General features: G+C 36.5%; 1 protein-coding gene across 1 annotated transcript; it reads right to left on the bottom strand.

Annotated features, from left to right (window-relative positions):
• Nucleotides 1-3,308: 3,308 nt before the first annotated feature.
• On the bottom strand, nucleotides 3,309-25,324 carry LRRCC1 (leucine rich repeat and coiled-coil centrosomal protein 1). The gene is made up of 18 exons (XM_009891869.1): nucleotides 25,123-25,324; nucleotides 24,714-24,779; nucleotides 23,733-23,900; nucleotides 22,029-22,198; nucleotides 21,719-21,928; nucleotides 20,725-20,927; nucleotides 19,298-19,481; nucleotides 18,819-18,967; nucleotides 17,531-17,735; nucleotides 14,318-14,457; nucleotides 12,600-12,801; nucleotides 9,679-9,864; nucleotides 8,284-8,458; nucleotides 7,395-7,558; nucleotides 6,321-6,529; nucleotides 5,990-6,127; nucleotides 4,031-4,166; nucleotides 3,309-3,431 (listed from the first exon to the last, which is right to left on the bottom strand). The coding sequence occupies exons 1-18, from the start codon at nucleotides 25,193-25,195 to the stop codon at nucleotides 3,309-3,311; spliced, it is 2,901 nt and encodes a 966-aa protein (XP_009890171.1). The 5' UTR covers nucleotides 25,196-25,324.
• Nucleotides 25,325-25,458: the final 134 nt, after the last annotated feature.

Here is a 25,458-nt window from a genome sequence, read left to right on the forward strand (position 1 = left end):
GGTCGCGCCCGCCCCTCGGGGCTGCGGCCGGGGAGACAGGTGACGGGGACGGTCCGGGGCCCGGCCCTCCTCTGCCCCGGCGGCCTCCGGGCGGCAGAGCGGCCTGCGGGAGGGGAATTACGCTCGGCTGACAGGGCCCGGGCGGGCCTCCCCAGGGCGGGTGGCGCAGGCCTGGGGTCCGCCTCAGGAGCCCCCGCGGGGCTGCCTCTGCCCTTCACCGTCGCTCCTGGCCCCTCGGGTCACCGAACCGCTCAGAGTAACGAAAAAGGGTGTTCTGGCAGCTCCCGAGGCAGGACACGGGACGCGAGAGGCGCTGAGAATTTCGGATGCTTACCCCATCCCTTGCAGGGGTATCCGAATATACTCAGCCTTAACCAGTTACACCTCTTTCCTTCGGTTACTGCCAGATAAAAGTAGGGAAGCTTTAAAGTCCACGTAGCGTAATAATTCAAGAGATGCACTTCAAGAGAGAAATGCCATTGGGAAAAGACCCTCACGTACCTCCCCAGTCACACCAGGCGGTGAAGCGCGTTGTGGAGGGACATCACACTGAACGTGCTGTGCCTCACAGGAGCTGTACCTTTTTAGACAATAGCGCGTTCTGGGCAATACATGTATGTATAGGAAGAAGAGGGTCTATGCTCTCTCTGGTCCTTGAATCATATTTCTCCTGGTCTCACGTAACACAGGAATTTCCTAAGTGATTAGACATTCAATATTGATTTAAATAGATTCATTATCTTGCCTGGAAATGAAAACAAAGCAGGATCTAATAACAGAATCAGTTTTAAATTGTCATAATTAAATGCAGAACAAATAGGCCTTGCATCCAACAAGATCAGAGTTCACATTTTGCCTAGATTTTTATTTTATGTACTAAGTTATACCTTTCAGTAATCTCAGGCTGAAATTTATCCGTGTGAATAGGTAAATTGGGCACAGCTTTGACCTGCACCATATTTTTATTATTTTATAACTTTGAGGCCTTGTCCCAAGGTAGAAATCATTTAAATAGCTGTTAAAAAGTTATAAGGAAGCCATACAAGCATAAAGGGGGAAAACAATGCCAAAAGTAGAATTAGGCACATGAAACCCAAACAATCTAAACACTATTAATGTGTGTACATACCCAAGTACTGTAGTATGAAATTTCTGAGCTAGGAGCAAGGAACAAAAAGAATTTCCGGTAAAACCCAGTAACAACTCCCTATGACAAAATCAGAAAATAGTTTCAGAATGAGAATTTTGGAGGAAAAACTCTGAGCTGACATTAATAAATTGAATCAGGGTAAGAGTAAGTTCTTTCACCTTCCTGGTGCATTCCAGGTATTCAGTTACTTCACCCCAAGGTGTAGCTTGGTCAAATAATAAGCAAAGAAAAAAGAAGTGCCCGAGGAAACACTTGATAAACAAGACAGAAAAGCACTCTGAACTGCTGCAACCTTTCTGCCCAAGTGACATCTGTGTAAATGCTGCAGAACAGCTTCCCAGGTATTTCCTCATGTCATGTGGCTTCTGAAGAAGCAGGAGTGTGTAGAGCACAAGGTAAGAATGAGAAGTCATTTTCTTCTGCATTTTCTTCTGCATTGTTGATTTGGATCAGGGAATCAAGAGATCACTAGGATGCCAGTAGACCAATAAATTAGGCTAATCTTAAACTTCACAGCAAAATTTACTACACTTGACATTCATTAATCCAGTTGTGCCAGCTGGATTACACCTTGCTAACCACTACGTATTAATTTTTACATATTATCAACTGTTAGCAGGGATTCAAACACTATGTATTAATTTTTACGTATTATCAACTGTTAGCAGGGATTCAAAGCAGTCAGTCCTTACCAGCTACATCCCACCTTAGCTGGAGTATACAGCACCACAGAGCAGATACCTCCTCCTCAGCACTGATGGCTCCAGTCCTCGGTGGTCTCGGTGCAGGAACTCTGCATGCAGGGAGCCAGAGCTGAAGCAGGTGCCTGCTTTCTGCATCCTCCTACAGATTTGGGATCTCACCCTTTTGTACGGCCGTGCAATCTCCACACCATTCCCAGCCCTCCACCTCCACCCTCGGACAATGCTGCTGTGCAAAGGGGGGGCATTCCTTTCCCAGGCTACTGCAGGTGTTGGGCTGCTTTTTTAAGTTTGCTTCAGTGCTCTTCCCTTTCTTAAAACAAAAGCAGTCTGTTCCCAGCTCTCAAGGTTGTGCTTTGTCAAAGACCAATCACTAATCATCAGCGAGTTGTTTTTGGTGCTGTGACCTCTGCTTTTAACTTGTGCCCACATTTTCAAGGCCTTTTTTACAGCCCACGCGTAAACTGCACTTCATAACAAGAGGCAGCTGGTATCAAGCTCTGGTTCACACCGCAAGTTCTCATAACAAGTTGGTAACAAGCCCACGGGGCCTTGCACTGTTAGCTAAAGGCAAGGGGCCTTTTACAAACACTAGTACTTTTACTGGGCTGCTGGGCACAGAAATGCATTTACAGTTACACCATATAGGTGCACTTAAGCCTGGGTTCCGAACAAGCTGAGGGTAAAGTCGGCTTGGCAGCTATTGCCATTGGAGAAACAGGACTCTGCTTTAGCTACTGCGAGGTGGGAAGAAACAGCTCCACCTGGTGTAAAAAGAAATAAGTGATCTTACTAACCATTTTACTACTACTGCAGCATGAAACACTCAGGGTATGGTGTAGTACAATGACAATTTAGGATCTTCTGAGAACAAGCAAATGAAATAAATGCCTGAGCGCAGTGGAGACAGTAAAGTCTCCATCATGAAAGAAGTAAAACAATCGTATTAACATAAGGCTTATATGAGTTACCCTAAGAAGCTGTTAGTTTGCTATCTCCTATTTTTCAGAAGCCTCATAGGAAACCTCTTGTGGCAGAGAATCAGACTATGCTGCCAAAAAAATCCACTTGAAGTTGCAGGAGTCACGCATTCTTCATCAACAGTGGCAGATTAAATGTTTTTTCAGGCAAATTATTGAATCTCTCATTGCAATGATTTCTGCCCAGTGAAGGAAACCTTCAAGCTCTTGTCTTTGGGCCTGTGCTTCTACCTTCTTTTCTCTTATTAAACACATGATGCTTTTCATCTACAGATGTGTTTTCACCCATTTTGACAAAACAGTTTAAAATAACCAAAGGTTAGAAATAACTATTTATTATGAAAATATTGCACAAATATTTATGTCCGATTGATTCCTGAACCATTAAAATATCAAAGAATTTATTCTCTAGAAAACAAGGAAAAGTGCATTGTGGTGTATGAATTTGCTTAAGTTTGTGTAATATATTAATAATTGTCAAAGATCTTCTTGAATATCATTCAGTGCCTGTGTAAGTCGTCTTATTTTATTTTCCATGGCTTTTTTATTGTTTGCCGTTTCCTGCAGAAGCTGACGCATTTCTTCTTCAACACAGTAAACCTGAAAGTGCACATAGAGATCAAATAGAATTCTTGCTTTTCCTTAATATACCTAAAATCATATAGTCTTGGAAATTTAAACGCTGATAAGCAATGCAAGAGTTACATGCTTGTTTAAATAGGTGATGCACTACTTTTGATACTGGATGCAGCAGCAGAATTTTGCTTTAAAAAAAAAAGTATTAATTTACTAGGAGATAGTGAGTAATGTATCAAAACCAAAATACCTACCACACAGAGAAGCACCAGTTGTCACACTAAGGACTAGCGCAGTATATGACAGAAACAGTGACTGTTATCAGGCATAGGTGAGTTAAATGGATTATCTGGCATAATCATCATCCTTCTTGCCAAAGGAACATATAGCTATCAACTCCTAACAGCTCCATAGCATGCAACTTTACTTTGCTTTAATACAGAACATCATGATGGTACAGTTCTAGAGATTTTCTTGCTGTGCAAAGACTGAGTACTTAAACCAGGGTTGTTTCCATCCAGAGATTAGCCAGATAGATATAAACAGATGACTTCAAACACCACTGTTGTAGTAGCTGTAGAATAAAAATGCAAATAAACATATAGATTTAGTATTAAGATTACTTTTTCATCTGCTGCTTCAATTTGTTTTTCCTTTTCATGAGCCAGCTGCAATAGTTCTTCCTGATGAGCTGCCAACATTGACTCAAGTTGTTTTCTAAAAGTATCATCCATTTCACGAAGCTTTTCCACAGCAATCCTAAAAAAATAAAAATAAAAAAACCCCACTCCTGTAAACAACTGAAGTATTTTGCTTTACTGCCTTCGATAAGGTTTTAATAACATAGGCACGAAGACAATTATTTCAATATTTTGCTTCAGAAGATGTACTGTTTTCTCAAGTACATCTTCTAGTTTTATGTACCGTGTTTAGGGCTTCTGGCACTCCCCTTAGCTGAAGCATTTAATCACTAGCAAAGAATACAGACTCAGGCTTGCTACTGTCAACATGGATAAGAACTCCACCTATTTTCAAACATATACTTAACACGCTTTTGCTTCCTGAGAAGTCAATGCGTGAACCATGCGATCCTGTAAACGGCCTGTAAGCCTGTGTCTCACAGAAAAAGAAAAGTGTCTGCTTCACACCAGCGAAGCATTTCCTTGACTCCATCCAAATTCTGCTGTTAGGGAATAATTCTAAAATATGTAGCAACAGCAAGCAAGGCAAATTATTCCGTTATACAATCAATTTACACCAAAATTTTGAAACAAACCAGAACTTTTTGGGCCAAAATTTCAGTTTCACTACTCATCTTCCAATAATTCTGAAACCTAGTACTACTGACTATTTAAGGTGGTTGCATGTGTGTAGTTAGAAACTAACTTTACCATTAAGGTATTTTCTTTTATTTATTATTCAGATGACCTTCCTGAAAATAGTGGCAAAAGCATAATTAATCAAAGTGTTTAGTTTAAGAATGTAAATAAAAAACCTTAGTCATACTGTCTTATTCCTTCAGTAACAGTGTGGTTATCACTGCTAGATAAATATGCAGTCTTATTAATTAGCTAATCTTGTCTTAAGAATAGTTGGGAAGAAGGAAAAGAAAATAAGAGAAAGGGGTCAAAGAATAAAGTTAAAATCATACTAACAATCTAAGCTCATCACAGGCAGCAGTATCATACTTCTCCATAATGCCCGATGCACATGAAATAACTGAGCATCATCTAAGTCCCTGTATGAGTATTTGTTTCTGTATCATCTCATATTCACTACTAACTGCTCAAAATTTGACAGTACAAGAGGAGTAAGAAAAGAAATTAAAAACCTGTTGCTATGTGTATGGGAAGAGAATGACAGGTAACTTACAAACAGTCTCTTTCTCACAGACCAAAATGCTTATTATTATTGTTTACCCTAGGTTGTGGTAAGTGTTGAGGATCTGTCCTCAGTTTCCTATGCTGCACACAAGGTATTTTCATCATCCTGCACAGATGTTAGTCAGGCACTGTGACCTCTCTCATAAGCCCAGGCCAAGCAACTGTGGCTGGCATTTGACCTGTGATTTGCAACCAATTTGTCATCCCATGCATCCTGGTCACGAGCTGAAGGTTGACAGGCTCATGTTCAAATAATTCCTGCTACAGACTGAGATTGTGTCTCACACGCACAAGCATCTTCACTGCATGACTCCAGCCAGCATGTGTGATGACTTTGTAAGAGTCCCTATCACGTAAGTGTGACGTGGAGTTTCCTCACAGAGGTAAACCAAAAGCACTCTGGTGCAATGGGCGTACTAGGGAGGAATGAGCGTAGGCTCTGGCTATTTTCAAAGAAAATGGGAACACAGCTAAGATGTTTAAAGGACAAATGCTGTAACTGAATGCTAGTTCCACAAAGTCACCTGTATAGCAACAATTACTTCTACACGCACAGAGCTTGCAACAACTGAGCTCATCATATACTTAGAAAGGTACTATGCATTCTTTCACTATATAATCAAAACATTTTGTATACTTATTAGCAGTGCAACTTTATAGTAACTGAGTAACCACAAAATAAATTATTAAGGTTTTCACCTCTGAGTCTGAAGACTTTTATTTCTCTCTTCAATCAGCTTCTTCTCTTTGATATCAAAGTTCTCCTTCATTTGTTTAACTTGCACCTCCAGCTGGCTTAAAAGCTCTCCTTTACCTTGCCACTTCTTTTTCAGTGTACTGAAAATTAAAGGCACATATTTACAATTAATGTAGATACCACTTCTTAGGAGGGCAGAAAGTTTTCCATACTTCCATTTTTCTACATTTCTGTGGGTTTTAACAGCAAGTACTCTCTGACCATAAAATAACTTCATAGCAGTGTTGCATACTATTAAGACCCCAAAGAATTATTGCCACTTGTGTGTATCACCTGTGTGCATTCTTGATGTCATCAAGTTCTACTTCTTTTTCTTCTAGTAGCTGCTTTAATTCCTCTTTTCTTTTATTTTGCCTTTCTAATTTTTCCATTAGCTCTTCAAATTCAGCAGCTTTTTCATCCAACTGTACTTGAAAAGATTTCTGAACTTCGAGATTTTCTTCATGCTGTTTTCTGATTTGTTTATCTTTTTCTTGTAAGCCCTATAGAAGATAAATATTTTAGAACACAGAAGCTCCCTTCATTTTAACTTTACTGTTATCCTTAAAGACTATCCATTTAGTCTATGCTGGAAAAAAAGCAGAGATTGACATGTGAAAGTTTACTCTCCTAAAGGTATTATTTTTATGAAAAATAGCCAGTTAAATAAGCTTCATCTGAAAGGAGTCAGAACTAAAAAAAAAAAAAAATCATCAAAATATAAATCTGAAATGGAAAGTAAGTTAAGAAAAAAGTTATTTAGAACTCTAATACAACTTATTCTACATACACAAATTACTGGCCTGAAGTTCTGTTACATGGCTATACAATTTGATGAGTAACGCATCTAACCTTGACTAACATAATATATTATAAAACTTTGCTCTGATTAATAAACTGAAGTCTTAAGTCTCTAAATGACATGAATGGAATTAACAGATCAAAACATAGCACAAAAATAGCTCTTCTGTTAAAATATTGATTCGAAGAACAGAATAAAGAAAAAAATATTTACATTGCAAAACAAACCTGAAGCAACTTTTTTTCCTTTTCTTTTAAACACAGAAATAATTACGCTATCCTGTTTTTTCCCCTCTCAAAATCATTATCAAGAATTACTTCAAGCAAAGCAAAGCGAAGAAAGTCTTTACGTAAATATGAGATGATCAAAATCGCATCTCTGTACATCAAGTTAACACAAGGCCCTCTTCTGCTCTCAATGAAATCAATTGCCACGGACAGCCTGATTGTGCTTTCTGAGTTGGTAAAACCAGGAGTGCAGAGCCAGCTTTCATTTCAGCTTTTACAATAACTCACTGCAAGCCTTAATTTTAGCTAGGCACACAAATTGTCAGACATGGCACTTACTTCTTTTAATCTCCTAATTGTTTCTGTCTGATCGTCCACTATTTTGTTTTTAATTCTTATAGTATCACTGTCCTGTTCCTTTTGCTTTTTTAGCATTTCAATCTCATTCGTAAAAACTTCAATTTTTGCCTCCAGTTTTCCCCGATCTTGAGCAAGATGAGCTCCTAGATAAAAAAGGATATTCACACTACAGCACTCATTTTACAGATGACTTCAAGATGTATAATGTCGGGGAGGGGATGGGATAGGGGGGCAGGAAAGGGAAGAAACACCTTAAAACCCAAACATGACTATTTCACCCACTGGAAACACTGTAGGGCTTTAATCTGTGGGTGGGTAACACTTAAGAGGAAATGCAGAACTGAGGGTCTGTATTTCATCCTTTGAATACTTCTCTGGCAAAAGTCAACAGTAATTCTTACAGACCTGGCCAACCTCAAAGAACCCACAAGGTGGTGCTGAGTCACATGAATCAAGGAAAAATAAAAAAAGCCCAAGCTTTTTTTCACCCAGTATTTAACAAAAAAATATTTCACATTAGACTTATCTGATAGACAAGTGGCATTATATAACACTATTTACAAACCCTCATTTTCCTAGTTTCACACTTAAAAGTTCTTTTTATAACATGATGGTATTTTGACATTTTGGGGAAATAGATTAACTGTATTTGCAACTATTTCCCACAACTGCTGTTCTAGTTCCTGTAATGGCCTGCATACTACGGAAGATGTATTTTTGCTCATCATTTTTACAACTGGATAAAATCAACAAGGCACCCAGAGACCCTGTCACGATTACAACTATATTGGAGTGTTTATATTTGAAAGGTATGACATTGAACACCACCATTTTTTCTGCAAAACAAAACAAAAAAGTACTATTTTACCCTGTTGTGCTAACTCCTGCCCCCATATTTTTCTTTCCATTTTTAACCCATCAATCACAGATTCCTGGGCTGTCAGCTGAGAAAGAAGTTTCCCATTTTCCTTTTTCAGAAGTTCAACTTGAACAGCCTTCTGTTTGTCCTCCTCAATCACAGTCTCAAGTTCTCCAGTTCGACACTGTATGAATGAACATAGTTAGGTCCTTTAAAACAAGTATTCAAAGTTTCAAATCAACACTAAGCAGCTAGGAAAGTAATACTGATATACAGCAAATTAAGTTAGCTGAGGAATGTTCTGCTTGCATACAGAGTTTTAGCTACATCTTTTCCTAGTATTGAAACAGAAATACTTGCTTTGAATAGACATACTTCAATCCCAAAAAACTGTAAAGCTGATTTCTAAATAGCTACCTTAAATTATCAATGCCATTACAAAAACCTGGTTACAATTATAAATGCACAAGTCAAAAAACAAGAAACAGAAAGTTTAAAAACCAAATCAAAACAAAACAGACAGAAGCTGGGATGAACTTCCACTTCCCATGATAAAGATTTATCTGCAGTTATGCAGGCTACTTTTTGTTTTACAGATTACAGCTGTTTGATATAGCTATTTTTTAATTTTGTTTTTAGCAACATCACTGACTGGCAGAAGCTATCTTGTACAACAACCCAATGTTTGGGCACTCCAACAGCAACATGTAGGGAGGAGATTAGAAACAGCTGTGCAGGAGTTGTACTGCACAGAAGTTTTAACATAAAGACGGACAGGATACATACATGGACCATATCTCAGAACTGTTTAAAAGTTATGTTCCTGAGATTTTTAAGAACTAGTCATGGAGAATGTATTAGTATAACATGTTACCATACAGTGATCAGCAATGTCAGGTGAAGCAACTGTGCCCACAGTATTTAACATTAAAAACAGACAACAAGCAGTTAATGACTAAAACTGCTAATTTTATGCAACTCTCAGAAATAGTAAGCTACTACTAACTACACTTGATTATTTGTGCAATTTCATTTTTACCTCACGTACAGTGACCACTGCAGAACCTATTCCATGACTTCGAATTTACAGAGGGTCAGGGGTATTAATGTAAGTTTTTAAATCTCGGTTTAGAGTGAGCACTTGATTATTTACAAACTGCTAGTGCTCACAAGGCAAGGAGTGCACTTCTGTAGACATGAATGAGTCTAGATTTTATATATGGGGAGCACAGTGTTTGTGAGAAGTAGAAGTGAAAGATGCAAGAATAAAGGCTGATGTGGAGTACTAGGTTTTAGCGCAACACGCGTCTTTCAGTCAATCCACCTTGTATGGAATTGTTACTTTTGTAGATAAAATATTACCAAAAATTTGTATATATAGTTGAAATGTTTTGAAACAAGTACCTTTAGGTTTGCTGTAGCTTCTTCATTTGATTTTGTTAATTCTGCAATCTTTGCTTTCTGTTCTTTCACTATACTTGTCAGGTCTTGGATCAGACTTGCCATCTCTTTTTCCTTTTGTTCAAACTCGAAGAGGGCTTGTTTATGTTCAGCTAGATCAGCAGCAACATTTTCAAAACCCTCATTTACCTACAGTTTTATAAGATAAGATGACTTGAAAAATGTTAACATTTGGAAAAAGTGCATATACATACACACAAACGACATTTGAGTTTAAAATAAAGTAAGAAATATAAGTTCATCAACAGTATGTGAAATTAATGAATATCTAAAACCGGTTTTCTACCAGTTTCTTAGTGGTACTTCAACTCAAAAAACTAGTTCTGCTTAGCTACAAATATGTAAAATCCAAACCAAACCAAAACAACAAATAAAAACAGCCAAAACCCAACAAACCGTTACACGCCACCCCGGAAGAAAATAATTCATGGATGGTTAGGAACCAGAGCAGAAAAAAATCACAGCTTGGGAAACAAAAACAATGCCTTGTTTTAACCTCATTAGTAAGATTTCATTAAAACCCAGAAAGAAGAACGTAAAGTTAATTCTATTTTTTTTCCTTGCAAGAGAAAGATTTGACGGGCGAGAAAACAGTCTCTTTTTCCCCTTTCTTCTCCCATGTATCCAACTGATTTAAAATGAAGGAAACCGAGTTGAAATTAAAGATGAAACACTTAAAATTTTATTTCACTTAGCTTACTTCTATGGCTAGTGTTCACATTATTTTATATGTTATCATCTAAGGAGCTTCGTAAGCAAGTTTTGAATTTGAATTTCAAAATGCAAATTCAAAACTCAATTTGGAAAAGTTAAACAATAGGGAACTTCATAATAATAGATTAGTATATATGTAACCATAACCTTATCAAAACACCACAAGTTTTTACAATAACTGAATATATTCCAATAAAAGGTGGACATCTTTTAAAAGAAATTGATACCACCAGATAGAAGTTTTTCTAATTTCTTTTGACTAACTTCTACTTATGAACAAAAATGCTGGTTTTTTTGAGCGTTAACTTGGCATTTGGCGTTTATGTTCTAATTGCTGCCATTTCAAAGTTTACTACCAGTATTTTTAGAATCCTTTGAGCAAAGATCTTAAGGATAAAAAAAAAAAAAAACAACCACCAAAACCAAACTCCCAACAAAAAAAACCCCACACACATTTAAGAGAATTACAACTCCACCTGGTTTGAGTTGAAATGTTCTCTTAGTCTTACCTCTTTAAACCTTTTTGCTTCAATAGTTAAAGCTAAACTAAATTCCTCTTCTAAGTCCGTATACTTCTGGTTTAACATATTAATTTTCTCCTGAAGTTCTTTAACACGCTGTTCGTGCCTCTGTTCCTCTTTAGCCACTTCTTTTGATAAAGCATCTCGAAATTCAGGTCCATTTAAAGCAACTCGGCTTCCAAGTTCTTTCCTGAAGTTACCAAACATACACTTGAGGCAAGAACTGCAGTATCTCACAAAGCTGTTGCAATTCATTTCTCAAAAAAAAGATAATAAATTACATAATAAATAGGATAAATTCCTTAGTTTCACGTACAGATTCCAGTCTGCTATGACAATGGCCCTGTGATGAGGAAGTCTGTTGACTACTGTTCAGGGAAAGGAATACAAAGGAATTTATATATTCTATATATATTATAAAGAAAAAAAAATAATATATATATAATTATACCCAAAGGAATAATCTTACTTTTTGATTCAAACTTTTGTAGCAGTTGAATAATTTCTCATTTGTTGTTAGTTAGTATTAGTTTGTTTTGCTATTAAAGATCTGGAAGAGTCACTGGAATCGGGAAAAGCACTGTACAGCCAGATACCCTCTTTTGCAGTCATTCACTTCACCCCCACCCAGCAACTATTGCTTCTCACTTAGACCCAAAACCTGAAAAGCAGCAGCAATGGGGACCCTAAAGGGTTCCAGGACAAGCCTCTGTCCTGTCTGGAAACATCCAGTAGCTAAGCAGAACTGAATATGTAAAATCCAAACCAAACAACAAATAAAAACAGCCAAAACCCAACAAACCATTACATGCCACCCCGGAAGAAAATAATTCATGGGTGGCTAGGAACCAGAGCAGAAAAAAATCACAGCTTGGGAAACAAAAACAATGCCTTGTTTTAACCTCATTAGTAAGATTTCATTAAAACCCAGAAAGAAGAACGTAAAGTTAATTCTATTTTTTTTCATTGCAATAGAAAGATTTGACGGGCGAGAAAACCGTCTCTTTTTCCCCTTTCTTCTCCCATGTATCCAACTGATTTAAAATGAAGGAAACCGAGTTGAAATTAAAGATGAAACACTTAAAATTTTATTTCACTTAGCTTACTTCTATGGCTAGTGTTCACATTATTTTATATGTTATCATCTAAGGAGCTTCGTAAGCAAGTTTTGAATTTGAATTTCAAAATGCAAATTCAAAACTCAATTTGGAAAAGTTAAACAATAGGGAACTTCATAATAATAGATTAGTATATATGTAACCATAACCTTATCAAAACACCACAAGTTTTTACATTAACTGAATATATTCCAATAAAAGGTGGACATCTTTTAAAAGAAATTGATACCACCAGATAGAAGTTTTTCTAATTTCTTTTGACTAACTTCTACTTATGAACAAAAATGCTGGTTTTTTTGAGCGTTAACTTGGCATTTGGCGTTTATGTTCTAATTGCTGCCATTTCAAAGTTTACTACCAGTATTTTTAGAATCCTTTGAGCAAAGATCTTAAGGATAAAAAAAAAAAAAAACAACCACCAAAACCAAACTCCCAACAAAAAAAACCCCACACACATTTAAGAGAATTACAACTCCACCTGGTTTGAGTTGAAATGTTCTCTTAGTCTTACCTCTTTAAACCTTTTTGCTTCAATAGTTAAAGCTAAACTAAATTCCTCTTCTAAGTCCGTATACTTCTGGTTTAACATATTAATTTTCTCCTGAAGTTCTTTAACACGCTGTTCGTGCCTCTGTTCCTCTTTAGCCACTTCTTTTGATAAAGCATCTCGAAATTCAGGTCCATTTAAAGCAACTCGGCTTCCAAGTTCTTTCCTGAAGTTACCAAACATACACTTGAGGCAAGAACTGCAGTATCTCACAAAGCTGTTGCAATTCATTTCTCAAAAAAAAGATAATAAATTACATAATAAATAGGATAAATTCCTTAGTTTCACGTACAGATTCCAGTCTGCTATGACAATGGCCCTGTGATGAGGAAGTCTGTTGACTACTGTTCAGGAAAGGAATACCAAAGGAATTTATATATTCTATATATATTATAAAGAAAAAAAAATAATATATATATAATTATACCCAAAGGAATAATCTTGGACTCCCAGGTCCCTCTCCACAGAGCTGCTCTCCAGGAGGTCAGCCCCCAACCTGTACTGGTGCATGGGGTTATTCCTCCCCAGGTGCAGTACCCTACACTTACCCTTATTGAACTTCATAAGGTTTCTTTCTGCCCAACTCTCCAGCCTGGCGAGGTCACGCTGTAAGGCAGCACAGCCTTCTGGCGTGTCAGCCACTCCTCCCAGTTTTGTGTCATCAGCAAACTTGCTGATGGTACACTCTATCCCTTCATCCAGATCATTGATGAATATGTTGAACAAAACTGGGCCCAGTACTGACCCCTGAGGGACACCACTTGTTACTAACCTCCAACTAGACTCTGCGCCACTAACCACAACCCTCTGAGCTCTATCTGTGAGCCAGGACATCCCTATAGGACAATGTCAAAGCAAAATTACCCTGTACTTTAAGACTATTCTGTTCATCTGCTTTAAAGCACAAACACAAAACATATTCATTGTCCTTCACATTACATCTTTTCAGGATTTATGAGATAATAATAGGAATTTCTCAAAGCACAGCTATCAGATTCCTCCCATCTAAATCTGCAGTTATCTTGGTATTTGAATACATTTATCCTTGTAAAATTCAGCAAGTGTAACCAGCTTATTCTATTAATAACCTCCCTCATATACTAGTATGCCACACACCACTTGTTGCTTTAGTTTGTACATATATTTGATTGTATTAGATAAACAGTATAGAACTTATGTTCAAGTATTCTAAAAAAAAAAAATAATTTTGAGAGGAAAGAGGAAAACAGCCAATCAAACCACCCACCCCACAGCAAGATAATGTAGAAGCTGACTTTTTTTTTGCAACACCTTGTGTTATTGTAGTATACGCAGATCTTCTGACAATAATTCAAATGTGACTTCATTTTTATCTGATTATTTCCTGCATTAAAGATCAGGTACTTAAAATTAAAAACTCAATCATATCATAAGACAAGAACCTATCAAATAAAAGACCAAAACACCATTGCCTATACGGATTTGTGAGTCAGGAATCTACAAGATATGAAGATATTCTTAAACAACCAAGAAAATGGGTGGGAAGACATCTACATTTTCACAAAGATCATCTCTCCCATTAAAGAAAAAAAAAAAACAACCAAAAAACAAAACCACACACACACTTGGCACAACACATTTAAACAAAGCATCTTTGCAACACTAGAATGTCTATTAACTTGTGAAAATAGAAGACCCCATACCTTTGCTCTTGCTCTCTTAATATAAGAAGTTCATGTAGTTGTTTTACTTTCTCCTTCTGTTGTCTAAAGGATATTCGAAGTAACTGTACTTCTCTTTCATTTGCCGATGCTTTAAGCTCTGCCTCTTGCACCTGTTTCATCTGTGTAGATTTCATAGAGAGGAACAAGATTTTCTTAAAACTGTAATCTATACTTCATGTCTTATAATAGAATACAAAGGAACAGATGATTTATTATAGTTTTATACAAGTCTACCTGAGCCATTATGTTTACAGCATGTGTCACAACTGTTAGTATTTTTCACAAAATTTTATGGAATTTTATTATGTTACCTAGCCCAAGACAAAGGAAGTTTGGGTGGCTTTATTTTTTTTTTTTTTTTAAACCTTAATATATTTTGTTACACTTGCAGAAATTTAACATTAGATGTTTAAAATTAAGATTTGGCTTAAGTTACTACAACAACAACAACAAAAAGGCAACTTTCACGAAGAAACCAAGAACATTTACTTAATTATTAAGGTATATTGGCAAGAATAATTTATTCAAACTCCTGTATTGCAATACTTGTACTAGTTTCAAGCAAAACATCTTTAGATGTGTTCAATATAATTTTTTTAAACATTCCAGTTACAAAAATGTACATATTTTCAAGTTTTACAGTTTAAAGTTGCTGAATGCAGCTACTTTCTAATGATTTTAAAAAAAATGAAGACTCAGTATAAACACCAGATGGCATACTCCACTTTTTCCATTTGATGCAAGCTTTTATGAAAAATTCCATTTTACATCCTTAAGACTTTTACATATAAACCTGTCTCTTCTGACTCGACAAGTAGGACAAAAAAAAAACCCGAAAAAAATTATAAAAAAGGTCTTAGTTACTCATGATTACTACCTTCAGAAGACTGCAAGTTAGAACATGCAACAGAAACAGCAGAGGTGATGTTAATGGAGGTATTCTTATCCCTTACTTGCAGCAGTCATCTCAGTCCTTTAGTATTCAAGGAGTGAGCAGTAACAACTTTATCGTCTTGTCAACCTGTCCTAAGCAAAGGGTCTCCACATTCTGTACTTCGACAATTCTAATCTCTTTGCTTTCCAGAGTATCAAAGCTGTGAATGGTTAATGGACTACTCAAGACTACTCTTAAGTGTCTGTTATTTCATAGCAGAGCTAGAATGCAACAGAAACAACCTACTTTACTTTCCAACTCTCACAAGAAAACCAACAAAAAAAACCCCAACTCCCACAAAACATAGGAAAAAAATCTCAAATCTGTTTTCTTTCAGAATTCCATCACAGCTGTCTCCTTCACTTGATTATTGAGGTCAAAGTGAAAAATAAAAAATTAAGGAATAGCTGTATGTAATGCCCTGCGCTGACAAATAAAATGTTGTTTCCAATGTTTATCATCTCCTGCAATGTCCTTTAAGGTATGTAAGCGCTGCTGCACATCATGAGTTCCAGCCTGAGAATGCCAGAAATACTTAAAGTTCATACAGTAGCTTCAGTTGTCTGAAAATTTGTGAGGCTTGAGTATGAAGCCAAGTCCTCATATTCTACATGTTAAGCCTCTTCATGAGTAACATTTAGACACACCCCACTGTATTTCTGTTGCTTTGTGGATGAAGTGAAGCAATGCTCTTCTAAACTGAAGAACTAGAACCTAAAAATTTCAAGTGAGAACATATGCAAATTTAAAGACTGCCAGAAAATAGGATACACATTTAGACGCACAGTAACTTATTTACCTTAAATCCTTTAAAGAAGTAATCTAGAAGTGTTGACCAAAATTCTTAAGCAGTGACTACCTGGAGTAACCATAATTTACCACTGAAGATAACTGCCAACATGTACTATAAGAAAGCTCTATGAAATAATCCAGAATTTGTTAATAGTAGAGTTGATAAATGGGTCAACGTATATTAAATCTGAACATTCAAAAAGAGAATTTAGTTTCTAGAGCATCATGACTTTTTTGAAATATAATTATTAATGAGTATTTGCTACAGGATTTTAAAGACAGGAACAAAGACCTTCCCTTAAAGTTTTACAGTTAATAAAATGCTGCTACTACTATCAAAACAGATGACTTATTTCTATAAACTCATTAAAGGAAAAATAAAAACCTCACACACCAATAAAGTACTTCTTTGCTCAGAGGAAAAGAAAAAAAGAAACACTCTTCTCTCACTAAATTTAGTAGTTTTCAAAGTGACAAGCAGATCCGTGATCGAAACTGAAGGTCACTTCTAGATCCATAGTAGCTCCAGGGCATTTACAGGTAAGAAAGAAAATGGAAGAGCCACTCAGGTGCCTAAACAGGAGCCTAATGTGGAGGGGGGCTAATCTGCGTCTTGAATGGCACTTGCAGTTTGGCTGTCAGCACACTCCTCGATTCTGTTTTCTTTCAGGGTATCTCAGTGACAACACATCCCAGAGCAACATGTTAGCAGTTCAGAGAATTTTCAGGATGGATATATTCGGATTCAACTTCTCTAAGTAGATGCATTCAGTGACACAAGAATGGGCTGATATAGAAATATAATAAAAAAATAGGAATAGACATTGGAGGATGCCGCATTTGGCCACTGAAAATTCACCAAGGAATTATTCAGTCAGGAATAACAGCAGTATCTGGCCCAGCATTTTGATCTTATGGATTTGTATACTGAACAAAGTGCCTCTAACAACAAAAGCACCATTATCTTCTCCAGCTGTAAAAACAAAACCAAAAAAGTCCCAAGCAAACAAATAAATAAATCCCCAAACAACCAGAATCTTTAAAGTAAGTTCTCAGCAATTACTGTTGTTCTGGTTGCAATTAAAAGCATCTAATTCTTTAGATTAGCAAAACAAACAGAACCACCAGATTTCCATCCTGCTAATAAGATCTGTACTGATTTCAACAACAATTTAAGAAAACCTCTGTCTTTTTGCTCTGTATCTTCAGAAAATATCAACTCTCAGTGTTAAGTACATAGGACTTGTTCTCCTTTATCTTAAGACCATACGACATAACATATTTCTATTTATAAAAGACATTAATTCACAATTAAAATGGATACTTGTTATTAACAACTACTATGTAGAAAAAAAATATCAGCTTTTATTGTGGAAAACTCAGACTTAAGGCCAGTTAAGTCTAGCATTTCATAATATCTAGGACTATTGTAGCTATTGTATTATTTACTTATGAAAAATATTTACTTCTATTGTTCGTTGCTGCAATCTCTGTGTCTCCATCTTGGATATTGTTTCTTCTAAAGCTTTCATGGCCTTCTGATGTTCTGCTTCTTTATTTCTTGCCTGATTTAACTCATTAGTAAGTCTTTCAGTTTCACCTCTCAACTGTTGGACATCTGCTTGCAGTCTTGCTTTAACATCTCTCTCTTTCAATATCAATTCCTTTAACCTGAGAATAAATACAATAAAGTTGTATTAAAAACATTTTAGTATTTAGTTTGATGCCAAATACATTGAGAAAGGACATTAGTACGTGTTGTAGCACAATATCTTGCTCTTTGCTGATTTTACTATTTATAGCACTGCCAGGTAAAACTGTTTAAAAATATGTAAATTAGTACTAATGTCACATGTAGCATTTCTATATGGATCTTAATTTTAAAAGAAACTAAGCTGGAGACCGCCTCATAGATAGGTCTTTAAGGAAATGACATTCTAGTATCATTTTACTTTATACAGAAGTCAAACATATAGTATCAGTTTGTAATTTGGTAACTTTCTTCAGAAAACTTTGTAATATCCTTAAATACTCATGGATGGTAACTTGGGAAGCACTTGGCTTGCTCCTTCCATACAAGAAAGAAAATGTCTTTGATAAATACAACGTAGTTAAGAAAAAGACAAATAGAGCAGACATCTCCAATCATAGCTGACAATAAACAAAGCTTTGTTAGAAGGGAGAACTTCTGAAAAAAATGGACCCTGCTCAGCACTTAAAAGGATGATGATAGCAGTCTATCAGTCTATACAAAGATATGTTAGACCTGACCTGCACAACATATTGCCTGCCATATATTGCCAACATATTCTGGCCTGCCAGAAACATTTTTGTTCAAGTGCACTGCACGGGGGGTGGGGGTGGGGGGTGGAGACAGCTCTATGTATAGGTGGAAAGGGAGACTGGGAGTTGGAAGCTCAAAGTATGATATGAGACAGCTACTTAGAGCTTGAGCTGAAAGAGAAAGTACAATTATGATACAGATTGCTTGGAAAGTAACAGCTAGAAATGGAGGTAAGTGACATACTGATACTGTTCTGAGACAAGAACAGGAAGAAAGCTGCAGAGCTGCCGAAAGGAATTTCATTAGTTAATACCAAGAGAAATTCTAGCACTACTTTTGGATGCATTATTTCCCAAGTATATTGTTTAAAGCTGTTCATATTTCTTAAGCCTATAAATTGAATTGTCTTGAATTAAAAAAACCAAAACAATCTCTTGCACTACACAGCACTCCTTTTGTAGCATACACACCTGTCTGTAGTGTATACAGCCATACTCTGAATATTCTTTTCTTCTTTTGCATGTTTCTGTAGCTCTCTGACATGCTCTATCAATTTCTTCTCTGCTTGCTCTGCTTTCCACCTCCTTTCTTTCTCCTGATCCAGTTCTTGAATCAGCACCTTAGCAAGAACGTGGTAAGCATCAACTTACTAGGAAACACTCAAACGTAGCCAAAACCAAAAAACAATATTCATAATTGTAGAACCAGGTATTTTTGTCTTTCTGGACTTCATTGATGACAGTAAAAAGTGCAAGCGAACAGGTCAAAAACCTGAATAGAAGTGAAATAAATTATCTTCCAGCTGATACTACAAGAACTCCCCTATTTTTGATGCTATCCACATGCAATTATTTTTGTCACTTTGAATTTTAAAGTTTCACCAAGAGACATATGCTTGGCTTCAGGTGAAGACATACTCATATTTAACTTGAAATGATGCAAAACATACTCGGTATGTTGATTCCTCTGGGGCATTTGAATTAATTTCTTCTACTTTTTCTACATTTCTAATACTTCCAGTTAATATTTCAGCTTTTCTTCCCACTACTTCCAAGTCTTGAGCATCGGATGATGAATTGAGATAAGAGTCTCTCTGCCTGGAGCGTGGACACTTAAAGGAACTCTTCTCTTCCCTATAATAGCACAACATCAAGGTATATTTAAGAATATGCAGAGTTTGAACAGGAACAGGGGATTCAAACACTTTTACAGTACAAAATTTTAAAGTTCTGTGTAGAAGCTGAATTGTACAGAGTTCAAAAACACGTAGAAAATAATTTGCCAGCAGATCATAAAACAAACAGCTACATTCAAACCTGCACCTGTAAAAAAAAAAACCAAACACCCACAACCCCATGTACTCCTAGTAGATGCTATCTGAAAAGCATCTTATGATCACAGATATGAAAAAATTTTAGAGAAGCAGAGTAGCTGTAAAACTGCAGGGGCTGATGAAACTAATATATTGCAATTTATATCATCTTCTATTGATCACTTCTGATATTTACTATATAAATCAAACAAATTACTATACCATCCTTGCTTTCATCACAAAATATGGACAATTATATTCTTTACCGTTGTTCTGACACCATGAATCTTTAATTTTTATTTTTTAATTTGACTCAATTCTTCTGTCTCCACACTTCAAAACAATGATCAAAATATAAGCTGATAGAATTCTGAAAGTGTTTGTTTTGGAATTTTCAGTTCAATTTCTTTCTCACCGGAAGACAGAAAATGCTCATATAGGGAAATGACTGAGTGAAGACTGAACTTCAAAAAGTTTCAAGTAAGACATCGTAAACATAAAAGACTAATAGAAAAATAAGGATGCAGAAGGTTATATATAAACAGTTAGATTAAGAAAAAAGGGGCTCGTATATTAAATATCTATGAGAAAGGCCAGCTGACAAATATCTCATTTTCTTTGGGGTGGGCGGAACACTTCAAAAGTTTGACATTGTTTTTCTGATCAACAGATTTCTTACAAAGCCTCAGTAGCTAATAATTTTTAGAGCATTATTAACAGAGCTAATTTACCCAACCTACCACTTTCAGCGAAATGTTTCAAGTCAAACTATGTTCACTCTGACAATATTCATAGAATCACAGAATCATTTGGGTTGGAAGGGACCTTTAAAGGTCATCTAGTCCAACCCCCTGCCATGGGCAGGGACAAATTCAACAAGATCAGGTTGCTCAGAGCCCCATCCAACGTGACCTTGAATGCTTCCAGCACCCTCATTGCAAAAAACTTCTCCCTTACATTTAGTCTAAATCTTGCCTGTTTTAGTTTAAGGCCATTACCCCTTGTGCTATTGCAACAGGCCAAACTCAATTCATTTTGGCTGTATCTGGCAAACACTAGGATACCTGTCACTTATTTTGTTCTTAAGATGATTCGCATGACACCTAGTAGACAAGGTAGTTCTACGGTAAGTAGGGATCTTGCTTCTTTTCACAACCTTTCTGTTGTTCTCTTTCCCACTCTCATTTTCACTCTCAGAAGTTGGATCTGTGTCTCTCTTAGCTTTGAGAACATTTGGAGGAGCTTCCCTTCTTGAGGTATCAGATACCTAAGAACAGATAGAATTTTTATCTATACGTTTTACAATTTCTAACCTCTAACACTTATTCAAGTGCTATTTTAAAAAAGCTAACAGTTGCAAAGTAATTTTGCTAGAGACGTAAATAATTGCTTCCAAGCTACCCCTTCCTTCCTTTCTAAAACATTTTACTGTTTTGAAGATAAAATAAACCCTACAGAACAGCATGCATCAGAACATGTAGTGGTATCTTTCTGGAATACCTGACATTTGTTTAAAATACTTAGGCATAGAAGCTTGGTGCAAAAATACAAAACAAATACAGCACTTGCAAACAAAAAAGCCCAGCAAACACACAAAGTACACCATAAACTGTTATAAAAACATACCTGACAAACATAGACTAACTTGACCTATTACTTAGCAAAATTAATTTTCACCACCTCTACAATCCAGACATTTTACTGCATTTCATATTTTACTCAGGTTCAGTTGCTTATCTTGATGGCTCCAGGGTAAAAAAAGAAAACAATTTTCTATCTAATATAATGTCATCAGACAGTATATGGGACTAGGAGAACTACAGGTTTTATTTAGTATGAAAGTTTTCATGATTCAAAGTGCAATCTTCAGTTTTAAAGACTTGGTCTTATTTTATTCCCAGTTTCTCAAAATTATCAAATATACATTAGCATGAAGTCAGCACATACATACCAGTAGAAATACTCCAGTCTGTGCCAACAAACTCTTGCATTATCAAGAAGTACACCTCATTTTACAAACAAAACTTTCTGTGCAATCACAGGGAAAAAAAAAATTACCTTTTGCAGTATCTGTGAAATTTGATCTTCTATTTTTTTAATTCTTATTTCACTGTATATTTTACCAAGTTCAGCCTTCTCTGTTTCTGAAGAAGAGACAAGCTCTGTAGAGGAGCTGATGGCACTTTGTACTGGTATTCTTGTACGTTGACGAAAATGAGCTAACGCCTGGTCGATACGCGGTGTCACCACCGGTAAGGTAACATACGTCTATTAACAGGAAATACAACCCTTGTAACATTAATGAGTTGCATGCAATATGAAAATAAAATGTATCAATTTTAAAATCAGTACATGAAAACTATGGCACCTGATCTCTGGACAAGGGTCTTTCAGATGAAACCAAACAGCCCAGAATGTCTTCTAAACACTGCAAATCTGAACAGTTCTCTTCTGCTGGGTCCACTGGTTCACCAGAAATATTTCTTCCATCAAGAGTTGTTAGCTGCAGCAACGTCTGAAGAACAGTTTCTCTATAACCTTGAGAAAAAGGACACATTTAAATTGAAATTAATCTCCGAAAGAGATGTCTTGTGTATTTTAGGTACCCTGTCATCTTATTCGTTGCATTTTTATGCAAAGAAAAAAAGTAGCCAGTTGTCTACAAGTGTTTCACCTTTCCCCACCCATAAGCCTTTCAGCAGACAACATTACTAAACAAATGAACTAGTAATGTACCTGCCTAGTCCCGGTCTACACGACCCACCACCATCACCCTTTTTCAGTGAATGAAATAAGATGTTATGAAACTTTAAGGCATTGAAGTTTAATTTATTTAAATTAATAGAATTTGGGCTCCTAAACATTGCAGTTACTTTTGAAAGTGCCACCAAAGAGATAGATTTGAAGAAGTATGTAAACACTTGCAGAAAATTAGTGGAATATTCTAAGTTACCCAGATAGCTTTAACAGTCCTGTTCCTGCTTCCACGGTGCCTGAATGCATTTGTACAATTTGTTCATCGAGGCTTTTGAAAACATCACCTCAGGCCTTATTCAGCTTCTCTCAATTATCTCCGAGGTTTCTTTCTAAGAATTGTACACATACTACGTATGTATACTACGTATGTGTACAATCTGTATCAGTTACATGCCCATGATAAGGTTGTTATATTGTATTATTGTAACTCCTACTGCTCTACTCTTAGTTGTTGGCAATGAAATTTTCAGAGTTTTAAGTATTTTAGGAAGCACGAAGAGTCATGGACTGACATTTAAATACTTCCAAAATTATCTTTGACCTGTCCCAAAAGTATCTATCCTCTATTTCTACCTTCCTGTAGGAGATTTTCTCCTCTCTTACACACAAACGAAGAAAAAACAAAACCTGCACTAAAACAGGATGCTACAGTTTAACTTGTTTTAACACAGGGTGTAACATTTAAACATAAAAAACCTATCCCCAAACCAGAAGCTCTAGGCAACACATTCCTCCAACTTGTCTCCACGCTGCTTAAAGAAACCTGCACCTACTATGCTAATTACCGTAGAGCATCTTATAGTCTGTGACTGCTTACTGAAGCTGTGGGAAAAGGAGGAAAGGCTAATGGTGCTTATTACTGATCTTCCTCTTGTAGTCTTTATCAGTAGAAGGTGACCATCTACTCCCATGTCTACCCTCTATCTATATAGCACAATATCTTTATGTACATTCTTCAAATTCACCAACCTCCAACCTCATAATATTAACATTCCCTTCCTCCCACTTCTGCAATACTTTCTCTTCCCATCACTTTGTCCATCTCCTGTCTTAACCTAAAACAATATCTGAAAAATCGAGCCTTATCAAAGCATTCAAGAAGTTACAATTTTGAGCATATGCGTGGGGCGGTGGAGGGGAGATTTCTCTATGGAAAACAAATTTATTTTGACAGAATTTAGACTTCTGCAGGCTTGCCGGTTTATGAATTTGCAAGCTTCAGAACATGGCTGACAGCTTAAGGGAAATCACTGACCTTAAGAGCACAAAGTACCTACCTGAAGAGCAAAGTACCTACCTAACATGAGATCCATACCTGCTGTGTGACAAACTGGATTGCCCTTTCCATTTTCTTCCAGTGTCAGATGCGTCAAACAGCGCAGCCCCTTTATGCACTGAAGTAAGTGATCAATATTTCTTACACAGTTGCTGTGAAGGTCAATATGGCTAATCTTATGACTGGTTCCATGAAGGCACCGAAATCCTGAAAATTTGAGAAAAAAAAATAATCACAAAATAATGGTTTCTACTACAATCCTAGACTATAGGGTTTAGAATAAATGGCATCTTGTTGAAAAATATTCAGTAAATAATACATCATAATGGAAATGATGTAACAACTTTTGCTCCATATCCCGGTCTACGTATATTAATCATCTATGGAACACTACCACATAGTACAACGATTAAGCTAGTTGCAAGAAGTAATTTTAAAGAAACAGATTAATTCTTAATTAATTAATTCTTAACAGAAACTGTTAAGAAGCATGTAAAAATAAACATTCTGCTTGAAGTTCCTTTTTTATAACTAGTTCATTAACAAAATTGTTACCAATATTCTTTTTAATTTTCTATTACAAATTCCCTCGATTCTGTAGCTTAAAATCTTAGTTAGAAGCAAGAATTGACCATTTCAACAAATAGATTTAGAAGAGAACTTCCATAGTGTATCTAAAGTTGCATTTTTGTCCTGTAAAAAGGAAAGATGTGAATCTTTTGGAAATATATTCCAAGGCTACCGCATTTTTCACTTTAGAAATGAATTTGAAATGCTTACTATACTATTTTGTGAACAAGCTCAGCCTCACCAGATAGAGGAGAATAAATTCCAGTTCAGAACAACCCTTGATGTTAGAAACTTCAAGTCTGGGAGTAACAGCAATTGCCACCTTTAGTAGCATTACTCAGTCAATTGGCTGAACTACTAGAAACTTCTAAAAATATATTTTGTCAAGTTTTTCAAAATTAAAGTGAGGCAAATGCTTTTTATTGCACTGTACATGCCAAAGTCACTTACCAGAGAGATCATGTATGCGATTGTATGACAAATTCAGCACAGTTAAATTAAAGAGTTTTTCCAGTCCTAACCAAAATAAGGAAAAAAAGAAAGATTTTCAGAAGAATACTCTGCTTTCATCAAATCAAAACTTGCAAAGCAAGCCTTTTAAAGTCATAACTACAAATTATGACAATAAACTATAATGTCAATATAAAAAAATCAGTTTTTCCTTCTAAATGAAAGCATTTTGCTATGGTAAAGCTTACAGAGATTAGATACTCATTTTAAAATTTACATAACATGACTAGTAGCTCGTATTAACTTCGTATGACCTTAATTATATGCATACTTTCCAGAAGCAAGCTTAAACACAACTCATAGAAAAGCTTCATAGACTGCTAAAGGGACAGAAATAAATATTGCAGACCCTCCACTTTCGTTATCAGGTTACAGGATAAGCTTAGGGTGCGCAGATTAGCCAGGGAGCTGAGCCCCTCCATCCGGCGGATTTGGTTTGATGACAGATCTAAATGCTGCAGATTCCGGAGGTGGCTGAGCCCTTCGATTCTGGCGATGCGGTTACAGTGCACGTTGAGCGTGTGCAGGTCCGAGCTCAGGGAGACCTCCAGCAAGCTGAGAAGGAAAAGCACCCGCCATCAGCCAGGCAGCTTCATTTCCCGACCGCCCTGCCCTACCCAGCCCCGCCACAGCGTCCCAAGGGCCCGGCTCCCCGCGCCGGTTGCGGTGAGGCACCGGCCCCGCC

This window comes from Charadrius vociferus, unplaced genomic scaffold (assembly GCF_000708025.1).
Source record: "Charadrius vociferus isolate BGI_N301 unplaced genomic scaffold, ASM70802v2 scaffold15, whole genome shotgun sequence".
NCBI lineage: Eukaryota > Metazoa > Chordata > Aves > Charadriiformes > Charadriidae > Charadrius > Charadrius vociferus.

What these genes read in the sequence shown, in the direction of transcription:
- LRRCC1 (XM_009891869.1), bottom strand. Translation starts at nt 25,195, where the DNA reads ATGGAGGGGCTCAGCTCCCTGGCTAATCTGCGCACCCTAAGCTTATCC. An exon ending in AAGAACAAAATAAGTGACAG is followed by an intron (nt 19,482 to 20,724) that starts GTATCCTAGTGT and finishes GTGCTATTATAG; the next exon opens with GGAAGAGAAGAGTTCCTTTA. An exon ending in TGCAGCAACGAACAATAGAA is followed by an intron (nt 14,458 to 17,530) that starts GTAAATATTTTT and finishes AAATCTACACAG; the next exon opens with ATGAAACAGGTGCAAGAGGC.